Raw genomic sequence first — 15,550 nt, 5'->3', positions numbered from 1 at the left:
CAGATTGTGTATCTTATTGACTAGATTCTGCTGCCTCTCTTGAAAATGCCAATATTCTTACAAAGAAAAGTTCCCTTAAGGTTCAATTCTGCAGGATCCTGAATGCCATTTGTTGAAGTCATTGACAGTTTAGAGCACTCAGTTGCATCCAGCTCTGGTCTGTTATCAGCACCACTACAGCTCCAAAGGCACCTGTTGTACCAAGTGCTATGGCAAGACGCAAAGCTTCAGCCACAGCAACTGTATTTATACTGTCAAGTATCAGAGGGGTAGCCGTGTTAGTCTGGATCTGTAAAAGCAGCGAAGAGTCTTATGGCACCTTATAGACTAACAGATGTTTTGGAGCATGAGCTTTCGTGGGTGAATACCCACTTCGTCAGATGCATGTAGTGGAAATACATGCATCCGACGAAGTAGGTATTCACTCATGAAAGCTCATGCTCCAAAACATTTGTTAGTCTATAAGGTGCCACAAGACTCTTTGCTGCTTGTATTTATATTGGATCTTCTGCAAAATAATGGGCTGATGTATGTTATGATTTGGATTTGTTTGTGATAGCGAAACTAGGCCTCGATTCAAGAAGGGTGCTCAGGCACGCACTTCAAGGCTAAGCATGTGCTCGAGTGAATTCCTGAATACGGATCAATGTCAGCACATCCTTAAGTGCTTTCCCAAATCAAGGCACTGCATTTAAAAGACTGACAGTCACTGAGTCCAGGTGGCAATCTACATTGCTTATTACAAAATAATGCATTTAACAAAGTAATAACTCCTGTTATTAATTTGACCTCATTAGACACAGTGACTTTGCAGTCACCTAACTTCAAAACAAAACATCTTCTGGCAGCACTAATTTTTCTAAATAATATTTGAATTGACCGGTTAAATATACTCCCAGATAATGAAAAGATACATTGTGAAATAACTGTCAGATATAGCATATACTGTATAGCACATTTTTATTAACATATTGTAGTAAAATAAATGACTTATTAAAGATCAATTCAAATATCCTCTAAGATCTAACAGCCAAGATTTCAAATAGTTATCTCAGGGTATCCAAATGTCTATTGGGCACATAGCTCTGTCTGTATTATGAAACCAGCTGTGGAATTTTAATAACTATTGTCTGAGCTATCTATAGGCTTGGCTTCATTACAACAGAGAGTACACTCGAGTTATTCCACTGGTCTAGACTAGCCTCTCAAGTGAGACCAACCACACTGTGAAACAACACTCCAGTTAACCAGAGTGATGGGATTAGCAGCACAGTGATTGGATTAGCAGTTGATGAGTTGTTGTAACTTGAGCTATTGCATCTCCACTGCATTATTAGCTCAAGGGTGTCAAGCGGCTTCTCTGCTCTGGGTCAGAGCTAGCGAGTTTAAAGCTAGTTTGGGTATGTTTACATGAGCTGCAATCGCACACCGGGACTGTAGTATCGACAAACTCCAAGTGTCAGCACCACTCAGGCGTCACCCCCTTCCCTCATTCTCCTCCCCTCCCCGTCCCAGACAGGCTAGTTAGCTCGAGCATAGAGCACCCTTTAGCTTGAGCTAGAGATTCTGTGTGGGGATGGGAGTCAGGTTAGCGGGAAAACTCAAGGTATACCTTGAGTTAACACTACAATGAACACAAGCCCTATTACACAGGGGTCATTCTCAATAGCTATAGAGTTTTCATACCAACTCTGCCACACAAAGATGAAGATACATCCAATGCTTCTCTTAAATATCTGCTGGGCCATTTGTGGGAGAGAGAACTGATCAGATATTAAAGCAATTACTTTGGGACAAAGTACATGAGAAACATGGTGTTCCACTAAAATTAGCCAAAGGCTTCTTACCTGCACAAATATCGTGGGGGGTTTGGAAGGTCTTTGACCATGTAACACTCCCCCCCATTGACACAGAAGGCTTTCTGCTTTACGTCACATTTTGTGAGATGACTTGTGCCAGTAGTCGATGTAGAAGTGGCTGGAAGAGAGAAAACACAATTCAGGATGGTTTGGTTATTTCCTGAACAGTCTTTGGATTTGAACACAATTTTGGCATGTGCGTGGAAGAGATATGGGGGAGGGAAGAACTGGCAATTCTTGTGAGCTATCTGCTTGTGGCCTCCTAGAATTAATCTGAGTCATGGAAAACAATAGTTAGCCGAGGCAATATTGTGCTGACCAATTTAAAAAGCACAAAGAGGGTTACAATCCTTAGACATGCTCCATGTACACAAACTGGGAGAGTTTAAAATTCCATACTGCAATCCATCAAGCATCTGTAAATTCTATCAGAGCTCAAGGACATTTCATTAAAAGGACTGTGTAATTTACATGTGAAATTATTTCAATTGCATTAAGCCTATTGTGATAAGATCTTTGGAGCAAGGACTGTCAGTCACTATATCTTTGTGAGGCCCTTGATTGGTTGACCTCCAGGTGCTACCACAATATACATGTTAAATAATAAATATTAATAATACTACATAATGTGATATTATGACATTCCGGGATACAATCGAAACCAGTGAGGGGCTGGGTCACCTCTGCACTGCACCCTTGGGTGCCTCATAATGTTTTGCTGATGTAGCTCCCAGTGGGCTGCTCACATACAGCCTTCAAGCACGCAGGTCACCCCCTCTTCCCCATGCCCATCTGAGTATAGCTGCAGCCTGCCAGCCACACATCAGTCACATTCTGACTTCGACCACCTGGCTATCACTTGCAAGGTGACCTCAACATGCTTCCAGGCCTGGGATTTCCTCCAAAACCACGTGTTCTGCACTCTCCTACCCTCTCCAAGACAGTCGAGATACATTAGGCCAGTTGCCCCTCTAAGAGGCTCAGTATACAGTCTGCCACCCTAAATGGAGTTACTCACATAGTTTACAACATTGGATTAGTTTTGACTGAAGAATAAAGCAAGTTTATTTACCTACAAGGAGAGATGTTTCCAGTGAGTACAAGTGTAAGGCATTAAAGTCAGAAATGGTTACAATAGAAATAAAGAGAAACTAGAGTGAATTCAAGGTGAAGTCCTTTACTACAGATTCCCATAACACTGCTGACCAAACTCCCAGGTCAGGCCCAGCTTCCAAAGTCTATGCGCTGTTTAGACTTTGGGATTTCTAAGGTTTATTGTATTGATTTGTTTATATTTTGTAATTTTGTTTTAAAGTTAATTGATCCGAAACCATTCAGCTGTGCACATAGCTTGCTCATTCGTATAAACCTGAGTTCCTAATGCTGTTTTCCACGGTCTCCATCCCTCCTTCCTTCCATTTGTTTGCACCCACTTGTTACATCTTGGGTCCTGATCCTGACTGGGGTCCCGAGGTGCTAACAATTAATAATAATAAATCCTGGTAACAATCCATTCCTTTCCCCTTACTGCTCAGTTAGACTCAGTTAAATGAAGGCCATATCAAGCCTAGGTAAATAGGTCATGTTTTAAAAGCCTTGGCTAACACGTTTCAACAGGATGTTTCACCTACTGTAGAGAGTGCGTTACATCAGCTGGTTGTGGTCAATCCTACAGGGCGTTGGCATGGCTGTAGTAGTCCAAGGACTCTGTCAAGTGTAAGGTTATGTCTACATTGCACAACCTATGTCAGCATAGCCACCTAGTATAGATGCAGCACATGCCAACAGGAGTTTTTCTGCTATTGTAGGAACACCAGCTCCCCAAATGACATTGGCTATACCAGGGGTAGGAAACCTATGGCACACGTGCCGAAGGCAGCACGCGAGCTGATTTTCAGTGGCACTCACACTGCCCAGGTCCTGGCCACCAGTCCAGGGGGCTCTGCATTTTAATTTAATTTTTAAATGACGCTTCTTGAACATTTAAAAAACCTTCTTTACTTTACATACAACACTAGTTTAGTTATATATTATAGACTTATAGAAAGCGACCTTCTAAAAACATTAAAATGTATTACTGGCACGCAAAACCTTAAATTAGAGTGAATAAATGAAGACTCGGCACATCACTTCTGAAAGGTTGCCGACCCCTGGGCTATACTGACAGAAACATTCACATTCCTGACTGAAATTAGGGATGTAAGTACCATTTAAAAAGTTAACTGTTCAAATGATTAAAAACATTTTGCTTAAATGGTTAACGGATTAAGTGGCTGGGCCCGCTCCGGCCAGGTGGTGCTGCTCTGGCCCTTTGGCCGGGGACCACGGCTGGGCCCACTCCAGCTGGTGTGGGGCTGCTGAGGTTAATGGTTAAGGCAGTTAACCGGTAAGACTGATGCTTACTGGTTCATCGGTTAACATTTTACATCCCTAACTGAAATAGCTACACTGGTATAAGTTTTAAGTGTAGATGAAGCTTACGTTGAAGTGAATGTGGGTCTCAGCAGGTGATACATATAGGCTGATGGGACTGGAATGTGCATTTACACTACTAGCTTAGACTTCCTTCTGAATTTAGTTCAACCTATGTAGCTTGAATGTGTATTGCCCTCCTTTTAGCCCCTTTAAAACATTTCTTCTTGAAAGTAAGACCATTGTTCTGAAGACATCCTATAGTTCAAAAATCTAATGCATTAATTTAAAATGAAAAGCAATATTATCTGCCTGAACTCCTGCCAGCAAAGCTTATTACTACCACAAAGACTAATGGAATGTTTGAAATTGAATTATAAGGATAGTTGTAAAGAAAGAGCCTGTAGCTATCTATAATTGCTCTGGTTACCCTGCTTGGCACTTTTTCTTTAAGCAGCAGCTAGATCAAAATTGATCATCCTGGAATTTGGAAGTAACCGTTAGTGTCCCACTGATGTAAAGTGAACGTTGGATGGCTACAGTGGTTCTGAACAAATTGCGAGGGATGGGAGTACATTGTCATTCTCAGACAAACCCCAGGAGAGAAGGGATTTACATAGTTTTGCCAAGAGTTTTCTTCTCCCCTCACTCTTGAGTTTGGTACGGTGTATTGTATAAATCTTGCACATGTTTTTTTCCTGCCTTTCTGATAGACCAGAACTGGGGTCTCAATCCACCTCCATCCTCAGTCAGTTAGTTCTGGAGACAGCTTGTCTTTGATGCATAATTTCTGGTGGAGAAACCAGTATTAACTCTATCCACTGCATGTCTATTTTGCAAATTAAATTTTAAAAGCACCAAAATTGTGGTTTTAGGTTTCCCTTAAACCCACATGGTGGAAGAAATGTTGAGTTCTGGAGCAGGTGGTCCTCAGAGCAGATTTCACTCAATCTGTAACTAGCCTCATAGCTCTTGCCTTCCGTAACTCATAAAGTTCTCAGAGGGGGCCCTGAGGGCCTGAGTTATTTTACAATGTATTGACAAGGAGCTGCAGCAGAAAGACATAGCACAGCAGTAGCTAACATATTCCTCTGTTGTGTATTTAATTATCTCGCCAAAATTTGTACCCTTATTTCATTTCTATTTTATAAGCCCATTTTAAATAGGCATGAGTGATATGCAAATCTATTTACATGATCCACTTTTTCTAATTCATCGTCTTCATTTCCTTAAAGGATAAACCACAAATCATAAAACAATTTATAAACATCAGGCATAAGCAGGCATTTTAAAATACTAGATGTTCCATTTTCTTTTTTCATGACTGCAAGCAACATTTTCTTTAATAAACAACTGGATGTAGCATAAATGACACGTAACATTCTCACTAATGCACATATTCGCAAGGCAACGAAAGACAATGAAATCTCTTCCCTTCTCAGGGAACTACTTGAGCACAAACAGAAGACTAGAGAGGTATCCTAGATACTATCTTTCTCAAAATCACAGAAGTTTTAGACACATTTAATAACTGTTCTCTAAAAAATGCTTTACACTCCACCCCAAAACTTCAGGGAAGCCCAATATCTTAATTAAGCTTTAGCACAATTTCACATCAGACAGTCATTGCAAAGGCATGGCAATTTTTTGCTTACCTGGGAGATCTCTAACTTTTCTGTGTCTTGAAACATGGAAATGCATGCTAGTTTGGATTCTCTCTCCCCCGCTTTTCCAAAATGGAACTCTACAGTCAATAATAATGTTGCTATAGCTTTAGGACACATGGATCCTTTATAAGTGCCTATGATTCAATCTGCTATCACCAACAGAATTCTCAGATGGCTCCATGTTTTCATTGTTAGTGAACAACTGTGCAATCTACGCACAATAGAAGCCTATGCCTATTTTAATCTAGTTTCTGCAGACATCGGTGTAACATCAGAGGGCACACTCTCAGCCAGCCAAGGTGACAGGTAAGATGTCAATGCTCAAGTGAAGAGAAAATAAAGTGCCAGCCTCAGTGCACAGAAAGGAGCATCATTCTTTCTGAAGGCATCTTATAGGTCATGAACAAGATTAGTTGCTGAATTGTAAGTAGACAGCCTTGTCTCCTTTTGTGAAGAAGAAACGGGAGAAAAAGCTCAGTACTTCACACATTTCTGCGACTAAACACCATTAGCAACTGCAGCCTAGCTATAACTCACTCCAGCGAGAGAGACAGGGACAGAGATGAAAAAAGAGACAACACAGAGATGACATAACGATGACACCACATATCCCTAAATGGAATCAGCCTTACTGTCCCCACATTATCCTAACTGGAGTTCAATCACCCTATTCTATGCACAAACTCAACTCCCTACTGACCTGAAAATAAGCAACTGAAAGATCTGCAGGGTGGATTAATTTCCCATATGGCCTTGGACAAGTCACTTCACCCTTGTATGTCTCAGATTAACCATACGAAGGTTCATCCTGCTAAGTAATGAGCATCCTCAACTCCCATTGACTTCTTTGCCGGGCACCTCCCAAGAGTGATCCCCATAAAATAGAGTTAATAATATTTAATTATCTGCCCACCACCAAGACATGCTGTTAAGATTCCTTCATGTTTATATAAACTCTCTGAAGAGGTATTTGCAGATAGCTGCTAATGGGTAAAGTTCCCAATACAAACACTAAACAAACAGAAGCTGGGTAGATTTTCCACTGAAGTCAACAGGCGCTCTTTCATTGACTTCAATGGGAATAGAGTTAGGTCGATACCAACGGCTTTTGAAAATTCCAAACTCTGTCATTTTGGAACACAAAGGAGAATTTTAGTTTCACCAAAAATATGGATGGATATGTTCCAGCTTCTTTACATTTAATGCTTTTTAAAAGGAAACTCTAGCCATGCTTAAAACTACCCACTGAAATTTCAAAAGATAAGATTGACCTCTGGGCAAGAAAACGGAGAGAAAAATGTTTGGTGTACTATGGATAGGCACTTTGGGTCAAAGGATCAGATTCATCAGTATATTCTGGCTGCTCTGCATCACTCTAATGATGCAATGCAGCCAAAGTTCCAGCTTAGCTGGCTAATTACTACGGTAACAAGGGCTTTAAAAAGCCGGGTTTGCAGCTGGTTTGCATCACAGGCATGGCATAAAGCAGCCAGAGCACACTTATGAATTTGGCCTGTTCTAGTCAAGTGCAAAACTGAAGCACATATAGAAGCCGCTTTTCAAATGAGCAATTTAAAATCTCCTAATATACATGCACAAATCCACTATTGTGTGCACATGTTTGTGAGAAAATCTGTGACATAATATACAAGGATCCCTATAAGGGGGAGAATAAACACCACTACAGGCCAAAATATAAAACAAATCAAACAGAGGAAGACAGAAAGAATCACAAAATCACAAGTTTCACCAAATGCGTTTGTCATCATAGTTTGAAGCTGCACACTTTTGGAAAGAGAAAATGGGTAGAGTTATCATCTTACATTTATCCAGAACCTTTCATTCGGATGGCTACCAAAGCGTTTTACAAACTGAACCAATAAAAAGACCATAACCTTCATCCATCAGTGAAATGCAGCCACCTCTGAGGTGAAAGGTGACTACTGTTTGTAATAGTACACTGCAAATCTACATATTATTTTAGCACAGGAAGCAAAGACTAAATTACCCAATTAAAACTGCAGGGAAAATTTTAGGTTGGCAGAATGCAAGTATGTATGCTGAGTGGGAATCTGGCCATAACACGGGCCAACGCTCATACCCTTGTGAAGAATGACATAGGATCTTTAGGGCTAGATTTTGCTACCTTGCGCATGTTGAATAGTATCTTTCCAGGTGGTTATTTGTAAAATCAGGGGCTACTCAATGTGAGGTAGGGTGGCATAAAGTGGCCCTGAATGGCCAGGTTGTCCATTTTGTCAAAAGATCGAGAACTCCAGTAGCATGACTCCATGTTGGGGCATCAATGCCGACTGACTCAGAAGTGCTAGCCACCTACTTACTGTACCACCATAACATAGAAAATGTCTATCCAAAATGCATGGGGTGGGGGAGGGAGGGAGATTGTCTCAGCTTTTTGTGACACACCTGCGCAGCCACAGACATAGCACAAACGTTTCTAGGCTAGTGTGCAACATCAGTACAATGTGAGGTAGTACCTCATAACTGAAAATCAGGTGTGTCATGCCTTTCACTTCTCCAACAAGCATGTCACATGGATGCTGTCACTCTGTCTGGAGAGGTTCATGACCATGAGTGCCTACCTCAGAGCAGACTGCCAAAAATGGGGCAGATACCTCAAACTGGGGGTATGTTCTATAATTAGATTTCACCAACCTAGTAACAGATGTGAAACCCTGGATCCCTGTAACAGTCTTACCATGGAGTCCCCTTGGGCTCTGCAGTCTGGACTTAGTGATAAATGGTCACTTATACCAACAATCACAAAATATTCAGGTTGCTGCCAGTCCCAAGAGATCAGTCACCTCCCCCAGGTCAATATGTACCTTAGATGTCAAACCAAAGACAACACTGATATCCCATCCTACAGTAAACTAATTAAGGATTAACTAGGAAAAAGAAATCGAGAGAGTTATTTACAGGTTCAGTCTATGGTTCCAAAAGATGATGGAGATGTAGCAATCTGTCAGCACTGAATGTCTTTTAGGGCTAACCCAGCCTGACCCTGGGGATCTCTGCTGTTTGTTTCTTAGCTCCAGCCCTTCTAAAAATCCAGACAACAAAGAGAAAAAAAATCTTCATGCCAACTATTTTTGTTTCCCTCTTCCAGCATTCCAATCAATGGGACGGGTCCTTCTGCATGTGCTTCTGCATGGGTGGGTGGAAGGAACTATCAACAAAGTTTTTGTCCTACAATGGCCCACTTAATTTTGATAGACCTCCTAGATGGGTGGGGGAGACTCTCTTCCCATCTGAGTTCACAAGTTCAGAGCAGGCATTTTTGCAGTTTTAAAACAAACTTATATTTTGCCTTGTAGCATAGGATGCAGACATTGCAAGCAAGAATAAAGCATGTAGTAACTTACTAGCATTTTATAAAGTCTAAACACTAAACACATCCTCACCAGTCTAACACCTGTCTTGAACAATAGTAACAGACAGGTGAGCTGGTCTGGTTTCCAGCTACGAATTTGTAAGTGCTCAGCTGATGCCTACAGACTTGGCCAGAGCTGGCATCTGTTTAACCAATGTCACACATGCAATCTGTGCTCTTCTCTTTCAGCCGCCAAGCTGCTGCACGACAAAGCATCACTGAGAGCAGGGGTGGCCAACCTGAGCCTGAGAAGGAGCCAGAATTTACCAATGTACATTGCCAAAGAGCCACAGTAATACGTCAGCAGCCCCCCATCAGCTCCCTGCCCCCAGCTCCCAGCGCCTCCTGCCCACCGGCAACCCCGCCAATCAGCGCCTCCCTCTCCCACCCAACACCTCCCGATCACCTGTTTCACGGAGTGCAGGAGGCTCTGGGGGGAGGGGAAGGAGCAAGGGCACGACAGGCTCAGAGGAGGGGGCAGGAAGGGGTGGAGTGGGGGCAGGGCCTGTGGCAGAGCCAGGGGTTGATCAGTGAGCACCACCTGGCACATCGGAAAGTTGGCACCTGTAGCTCCAGCCCCGGAGTCGGTGCCTGTACAAGGAGCCGCATATTAACTTCTGAAGAGCGGAATGTGGCTCCGGAGTCACAGGTTGGCCACCCCTGCCTTAGAAAGACAAGGTGGGGGAAATAATATCCTTTATTGGACCAACATCTGCTGGTGAAAGGGACAAGCTTTCGAGCTCACACTGTGGTCCTCTTCAGAGGCTCTAGCTGAAAAGTTACAAGATCTTTGGCTTTTATTGTGGAATGGCACATTTCGAGAACACACAGTCTGGGCTAATCCATAGGAAATAACCTTTTAAAATATATATATGTCATAAACAGATAGTTAAGAGTTAATACAACAGGAGTACTTCATGTCGCTTTTGCCTATAAATGGTTAACAAAATCAGTGAGCCTGGCTGTCACCTGACCAGAGGACCAATCAGGGGACAGGATACTTTCAAATCTTGAGGGAGGGAAGTTTCTGTGTGTGCTGTTAGTGTTTGGTTGTTGTTCACTCTGGGTTCTGAGAGTGACCAGACGTGCAACCAGGTTTCTCTCCAATCTCTCCGACACAGGCTCTTATAAGTTCAGAATAGTGAGTACTAGGTAGATAAAGTGAGTTAGGCTTATGTTTGTTTTCTTTATTTGCAAATGTGTATTTGGCTGGGAGGAGTTCAAATGTGTATTTGGCTGGAAGGAGTTCAAATGTGTATTTGGCTGAAAGGATTTTAATTTGTACTTTTATACTTAGGCTGGGAGGGTATTCCCAGTGTCTATAGCTGAAAGACCCTGTAACATATTCCATCTTAAATTTACAAAGATAATTTTTACTGATTTTTCTTTCTTTAATTAAAAGCTTTTCTTGTTTAAGAACCTGATTGGTTCTTTTTATTCTAGTGAGACCCCAGGGGACTGGGACTGGATTCACCAGGGAATTGGTGGGGAGAAAGGAGGGAAGGGGGAGAGAAAGGTTAATTTTCTCTCTGTGTTAGGATTACTGTCTCTCTCAGGGAGAGTCTGGGAGGGGGAGAGAGAAGGAGGGGGGAAGGTGGATTTTCCTCTCTGTTTTAAGATTCAAGGAGTTTGAATCACAGTGATCTTCCAGGGTAACCCAGGGAGGGGAAGCCTGGGAGAGGCAACGGTGAGGGAAAGGGTTTACTTTCCTTGTGTTAAGATCCAGAGGGACTGGGTCTTGGGGGTCCCTGGGCAAGGTTTTGGGGGGACCAGAGCGTACCAGGCACCGGAATTCCTGGTTGGTGGCAGCGCTACAGGTTCTAAGCTGGTAATTGAGCTTAGAGGAATTCATGCTGGTACCCTATCTTTTGGACGCTAAGGTTCAGAGTGGGGAATTATACCATGACAATATATATTTAGCCTTAATCTTCAAGAAGGACTATTATATTAGTAACAGTCTGGATGATATTCTGTTTAAATTCATAGATGATCTTTTAAGGAGCTAGTTCTGCCTTTAAAAGCCAGAATCAAGTATCGTAACAGTCAGGGAATGATTCTATAGCTCTCTTACTGTGGCACTATCTCTTTGAAGATCAGGGCCAGCTAAAAGGAAACAGGAAATCACTGGGTCTTGGAGATAGAAACTTCAGGAAAGCTTGAGAAAATGTAAACTGTTGTTGAACCAGCGCAGTTTGTCCCGCTTGCCTCCATGACACAGAGTCAGAAGCAATTTCCCTTCAAGAGTGCATACCGAGAAAAGAAAAGCAGAAAACTAAAGACTAAGTCTTCAGTTCCTTGTGCCGGGTCGCTTCCTCCTTGATAGGCCGACAGACTGACCCAGTTGGCAGCAGCACTCCGGCAGGATCTGCACAGCATCTCAGCTCACCGCAGAGGGCTGAGAGGAGACGTATGCACCAGGCAGCATGACCAGGAACATTTTTGTTTTGTTTACTTTTGAGATAGGGAGGGAAATGTAAAGGCTGTTTTTAAGGAAGTCTGATTAGTATTTCATATGAAAACACGAGATGAGACGTGAGCCCCGACTGCACATAAAACAGGGGAAATTAGAAACTTGGGGAAATTTGAGATTAGGCGAGATGAGCAGAGAGAGACCTGGCTTGCAATTGGGATTTCAGACAAGGAACTCTTTACAAAGCTGCAAATGAGGTCAGCTTTCACTTCAGGGAAATTGGGAGAGGCTAAACAATGCAGCAAGAGATGGCAAATTCACTGGTAATGGAGGTTTAAATGCACCCAATCCAATCAGAGGACAGAAGGACAGCAAAATAGACGGTCATATTGGGGTACATGGTACAGATAGAAAAAATGCACAAGGTGTGGTGGCCAAAAGGTCATGTGTCTAGGAAAGCAGGCTCTGAAAACATGCATGGCAAACCAATAGTTGAATAGGTAAGTGCCTTATATTTGGGGCCTGTGTCAAGCATTGGAGAAAATGTCAGCACTTGGAGGGTGGGACCGACAAGGAGGCAAATGCAACTGCTATTATAGAAGGGACATTCCAAAAGCTGACTTCCACCCTGAGCTGGAGAATACACATTATCCTGAACAATCTGGGTGGCCAAGTAAACTGAGTTTGTGGCTCATCATAGCCCATTCATTTAAAACCTGTGCAAGCAGGAGGCCAATGCAAATGATTTACTGAGCTGAAGATTCATGATATAAATGTGCAAAGAATCCCAGAAGTCTGCAATGTGTTCGATAAGAATGGTCTCCTATACAGAGGGCCTTATTCTCATTTACGTTAGGTCCCTTTCCCCAGCTCTGGCAGGGCAAAGGCATTTTAAAGTGGGCGTGAAAGTAATTTATATTCTTTGAGGTCTCTTCACAATGCCTACAGGAGTCCTTGTGTAAATGCAAACCAGGCCCCGAGAACCTATGAAAATAGATTTAAAAGAAGGAGCGAAGCCTCATGCTCTAAGTACTGTTCAGAAGGCCTCATTCTTCCTTCTGTAGAAGGGTAAAGCAGAGCAAATGAGACAAGAAAGAAATCAGATAACAGATATCTGAGAAACAGTCTTTTTCCATGAACTGGGCCTGATCGTTTAACTTGGGTGAACAGACTGAACTAAACCACCAGACTGTGCATATGTTGTATCGTGAACCCTCAGCTAGAGTCTATTATGTCACTGACACTTACATTGTCTATCTGCATCACAAATGGAATCTGCAGATGCTATTGATATGGTCCAGTTATCACTCGAGTTGCTGAGAGATGCTCACGTCAGAAGTGCAGTTCTAGAAATAAAGCGGACATATATACCCCTTCTTTTTCTTAGTACAGCTTGCATAATACTGGTCGGCCTCTACGAAAAGTAAATGACACCTTGTGAATGCCCCAAGCACTGCTAATATAGCTCGGTGTAACACGCTGACACGTTTCAGCTGCCCCAAAGAGGAGACAAGCCTGGAAGCGTGGGGGGAAGGTTTCCAGTGATACTCACAAAAAGAGAGATACTATGAAATAGGATAACGGAGCCAGTTCAGGCAATGGGGCCCGAAGTGCGGCCAGAGTGGGCCCATGAGTCATGGGGACCTCTTCCCCAACAGGGCCAGGTGGGGCTGATGAGAGCACATGGAGTCAGAGCTCTAGAGCAACGGGACCCTGAGCACTCTGGAGAAACAAGATGGCTCCCTTTCATTACAGCCCCAGAAAGGCTATACTTTAGGTTTCTCCTTTTACACAGGAATTCAGTTTTCACTGTTCCCAGAATTCTCTCCACAGAACCACAGCAAGATTTCCCTTGGCTGTCAGTAAGAGGCAACTGGAGGAATAGTTTTGTAATTAGGACACTTGTCTATTAGGAAGTGGACTGATGCCCCCAGAGCACCAGGAGCCCTATTTCATGGAGGCCAATGAACAGACATCAGAGGCACACACTGCTACAGAGGTCTCTGCAAAGCTGCCCCAGATTTGAACCAGCCAACTAGACATGAAAAGGGTCCAGCCTCTCTCTTTATCAAGCCGCAGTGCCTACCACAATGGTGCCCTGACCCCGATTCGACTCTCTGGGTCTGATCGTAATATAAATATAACCAATATCATTGTTATCATTTCTATCCCACAAATGTAGTGTACAGGAAATAAATGTACACAATGATTTTAATTCCAAAAGCATTAATAAACACCTGTTCTTGTTTGCTTTCTGCAATAACAATTCCCCCAAAGGGGAAACACTAACACATCTAGGTCCCAATCCAGCAGCTAGCTCTGCAGAGGCACCTGCTGACTGCTAAGGTCTGCTTGCCTGGATCTGATTGTAGGACTGGGGCCGTAGTAGTTCACTGAGCCAAGAGGTATGTAAGTGCACATACTGGAGTTCTTATTCTTGGTTCAAGGCTCTTTTCCCTCTCAGCTCTATGGTTTTGTCTTCCTGTGCGAAATGTTTTGCTATTTGTGTCTCATCTGTTTTAAACAACACATTCAGTTATTAAAAAGCCCCATTGTGGCTTGAGTTAAACTGAAATAAGGTAGTGAAGGGCTTCACAAAACACGCAGTCAGGGTCAGTGTTATTGCCCAGTCTGCCAAGCTTTTACTGCTCCTGCATGTTACTGTAGCAAACGCTACATTGTAAGTTCAATAAAGTAATGCTTCAGTCTTGATTTATATGCTGGTGATATCTATCCATTTGCTTATCTGATGGACTAATGAAATACTTCCATCCCATAGAAATGTGTTGATTCAAAGTCTGCTTTCCTTCCCCTTTTAGCTGTAGATTCTTTCTTATTAGTCTCAGGTGTGCACTCAAATTCTGTAGATAAACAGAAATATGCCAACTCTACTAATTTCTATTGGTCTACTCCTAACTTCAATTTAATCTTTTAACTCTTTAAGATTAATGCAATCTGCTAATGGCGATAGAGACAATGTGTCTTTGAATGCTAGGTAGTAAAGTCCATTCTCCAGCGTCTTAAAATGACACGCAAGCTTTTCATTATAAAGGACCTGTCAGCTAAATCCCACCTGATAATTGTAACATCCCCTTCTCTTCTCACTCCTCCATTGCCAGGGCCCCAGTACAGCAAACCACTTCAGCATGTGCTTAACGTTAAGCATGATCCTAAGTTCATCTCTCCCCAAGAAAACAATGTTTAACTTAAGTCCCCTTGACTTTGGTGAGTCTTCAGTATGCTCTTAAGAGCTTTGCTGAAGAAGGATGGATTTAGGCACATGCTTAAGTTGCATTGCTAACTTGGGGCCTAAGTCAGGGTCCCAGCTTAAATCTGCTCGTGCGAGTGACCAATGTCCTGTCCTCCTCTACACGTTTTAAAATGTCCAATCTCTAGTGCTCCTCAGTATGAATCAATAGGTATGTCTACAGTGCATCTGAGAACAAGCCTCACCATCAGGGGAGCTTGCAGGGCTCGCAGTTGTGTTGCTCTGATGTTCTGACTCAGGTTGGAGCTCAGGCTCTTAAGCCGGGGGCATGCTTAAAGTTGAGCACTTGCTGAAGTGCTTTATGTCCTGGGGCCCAAGCAATGGAGGAGTGAAAGGAAAAGGAGTTTACAGTTAGCAGATTGGATTTAGCTGAAATGTCCCAAATCTGCCTTCTATTCAAGGTTCGGCACAAGGAGAAATACTCTCTAACTCTGTTGGGAAACATGTTATAACTGAAAATAAAACAAAATAAAAATGCTTCCAAATGTTAGTGTATCGAGGGTACAAAGGTTTTCTAAAATAGAGACAATTACTCATTCT

The 15,550-nt window shown here is 42.7% G+C and overlaps 1 protein-coding gene across 10 annotated transcripts in view; it reads right to left on the bottom strand.

Moving 5' to 3' along the window:
* The window catches only part of NRG1 (neuregulin 1), an 843,690-nt gene that overhangs the window by 37,005 nt on the left and 791,135 nt on the right, over window positions 1-15,550 (bottom strand). For all 10 annotated transcript variants that reach the window (XM_030566617.1, XM_030566618.1, XM_030566619.1 and 7 more), the window contains one exon: window positions 1,848-1,977. In XM_030566617.1, the coding sequence (XP_030422477.1) occupies window positions 1,848-1,977 (130 nt within the window). The remainder of the gene's footprint in view (window positions 1-1,847; window positions 1,978-15,550) is intronic.

Source organism: Gopherus evgoodei, chromosome 6, assembly GCF_007399415.2.
Source record: "Gopherus evgoodei ecotype Sinaloan lineage chromosome 6, rGopEvg1_v1.p, whole genome shotgun sequence".
NCBI classification, from domain to species: domain Eukaryota; kingdom Metazoa; phylum Chordata; order Testudines; family Testudinidae; genus Gopherus; species Gopherus evgoodei.
This window is presented reverse-complemented; position numbering and strand designations above follow the sequence as displayed.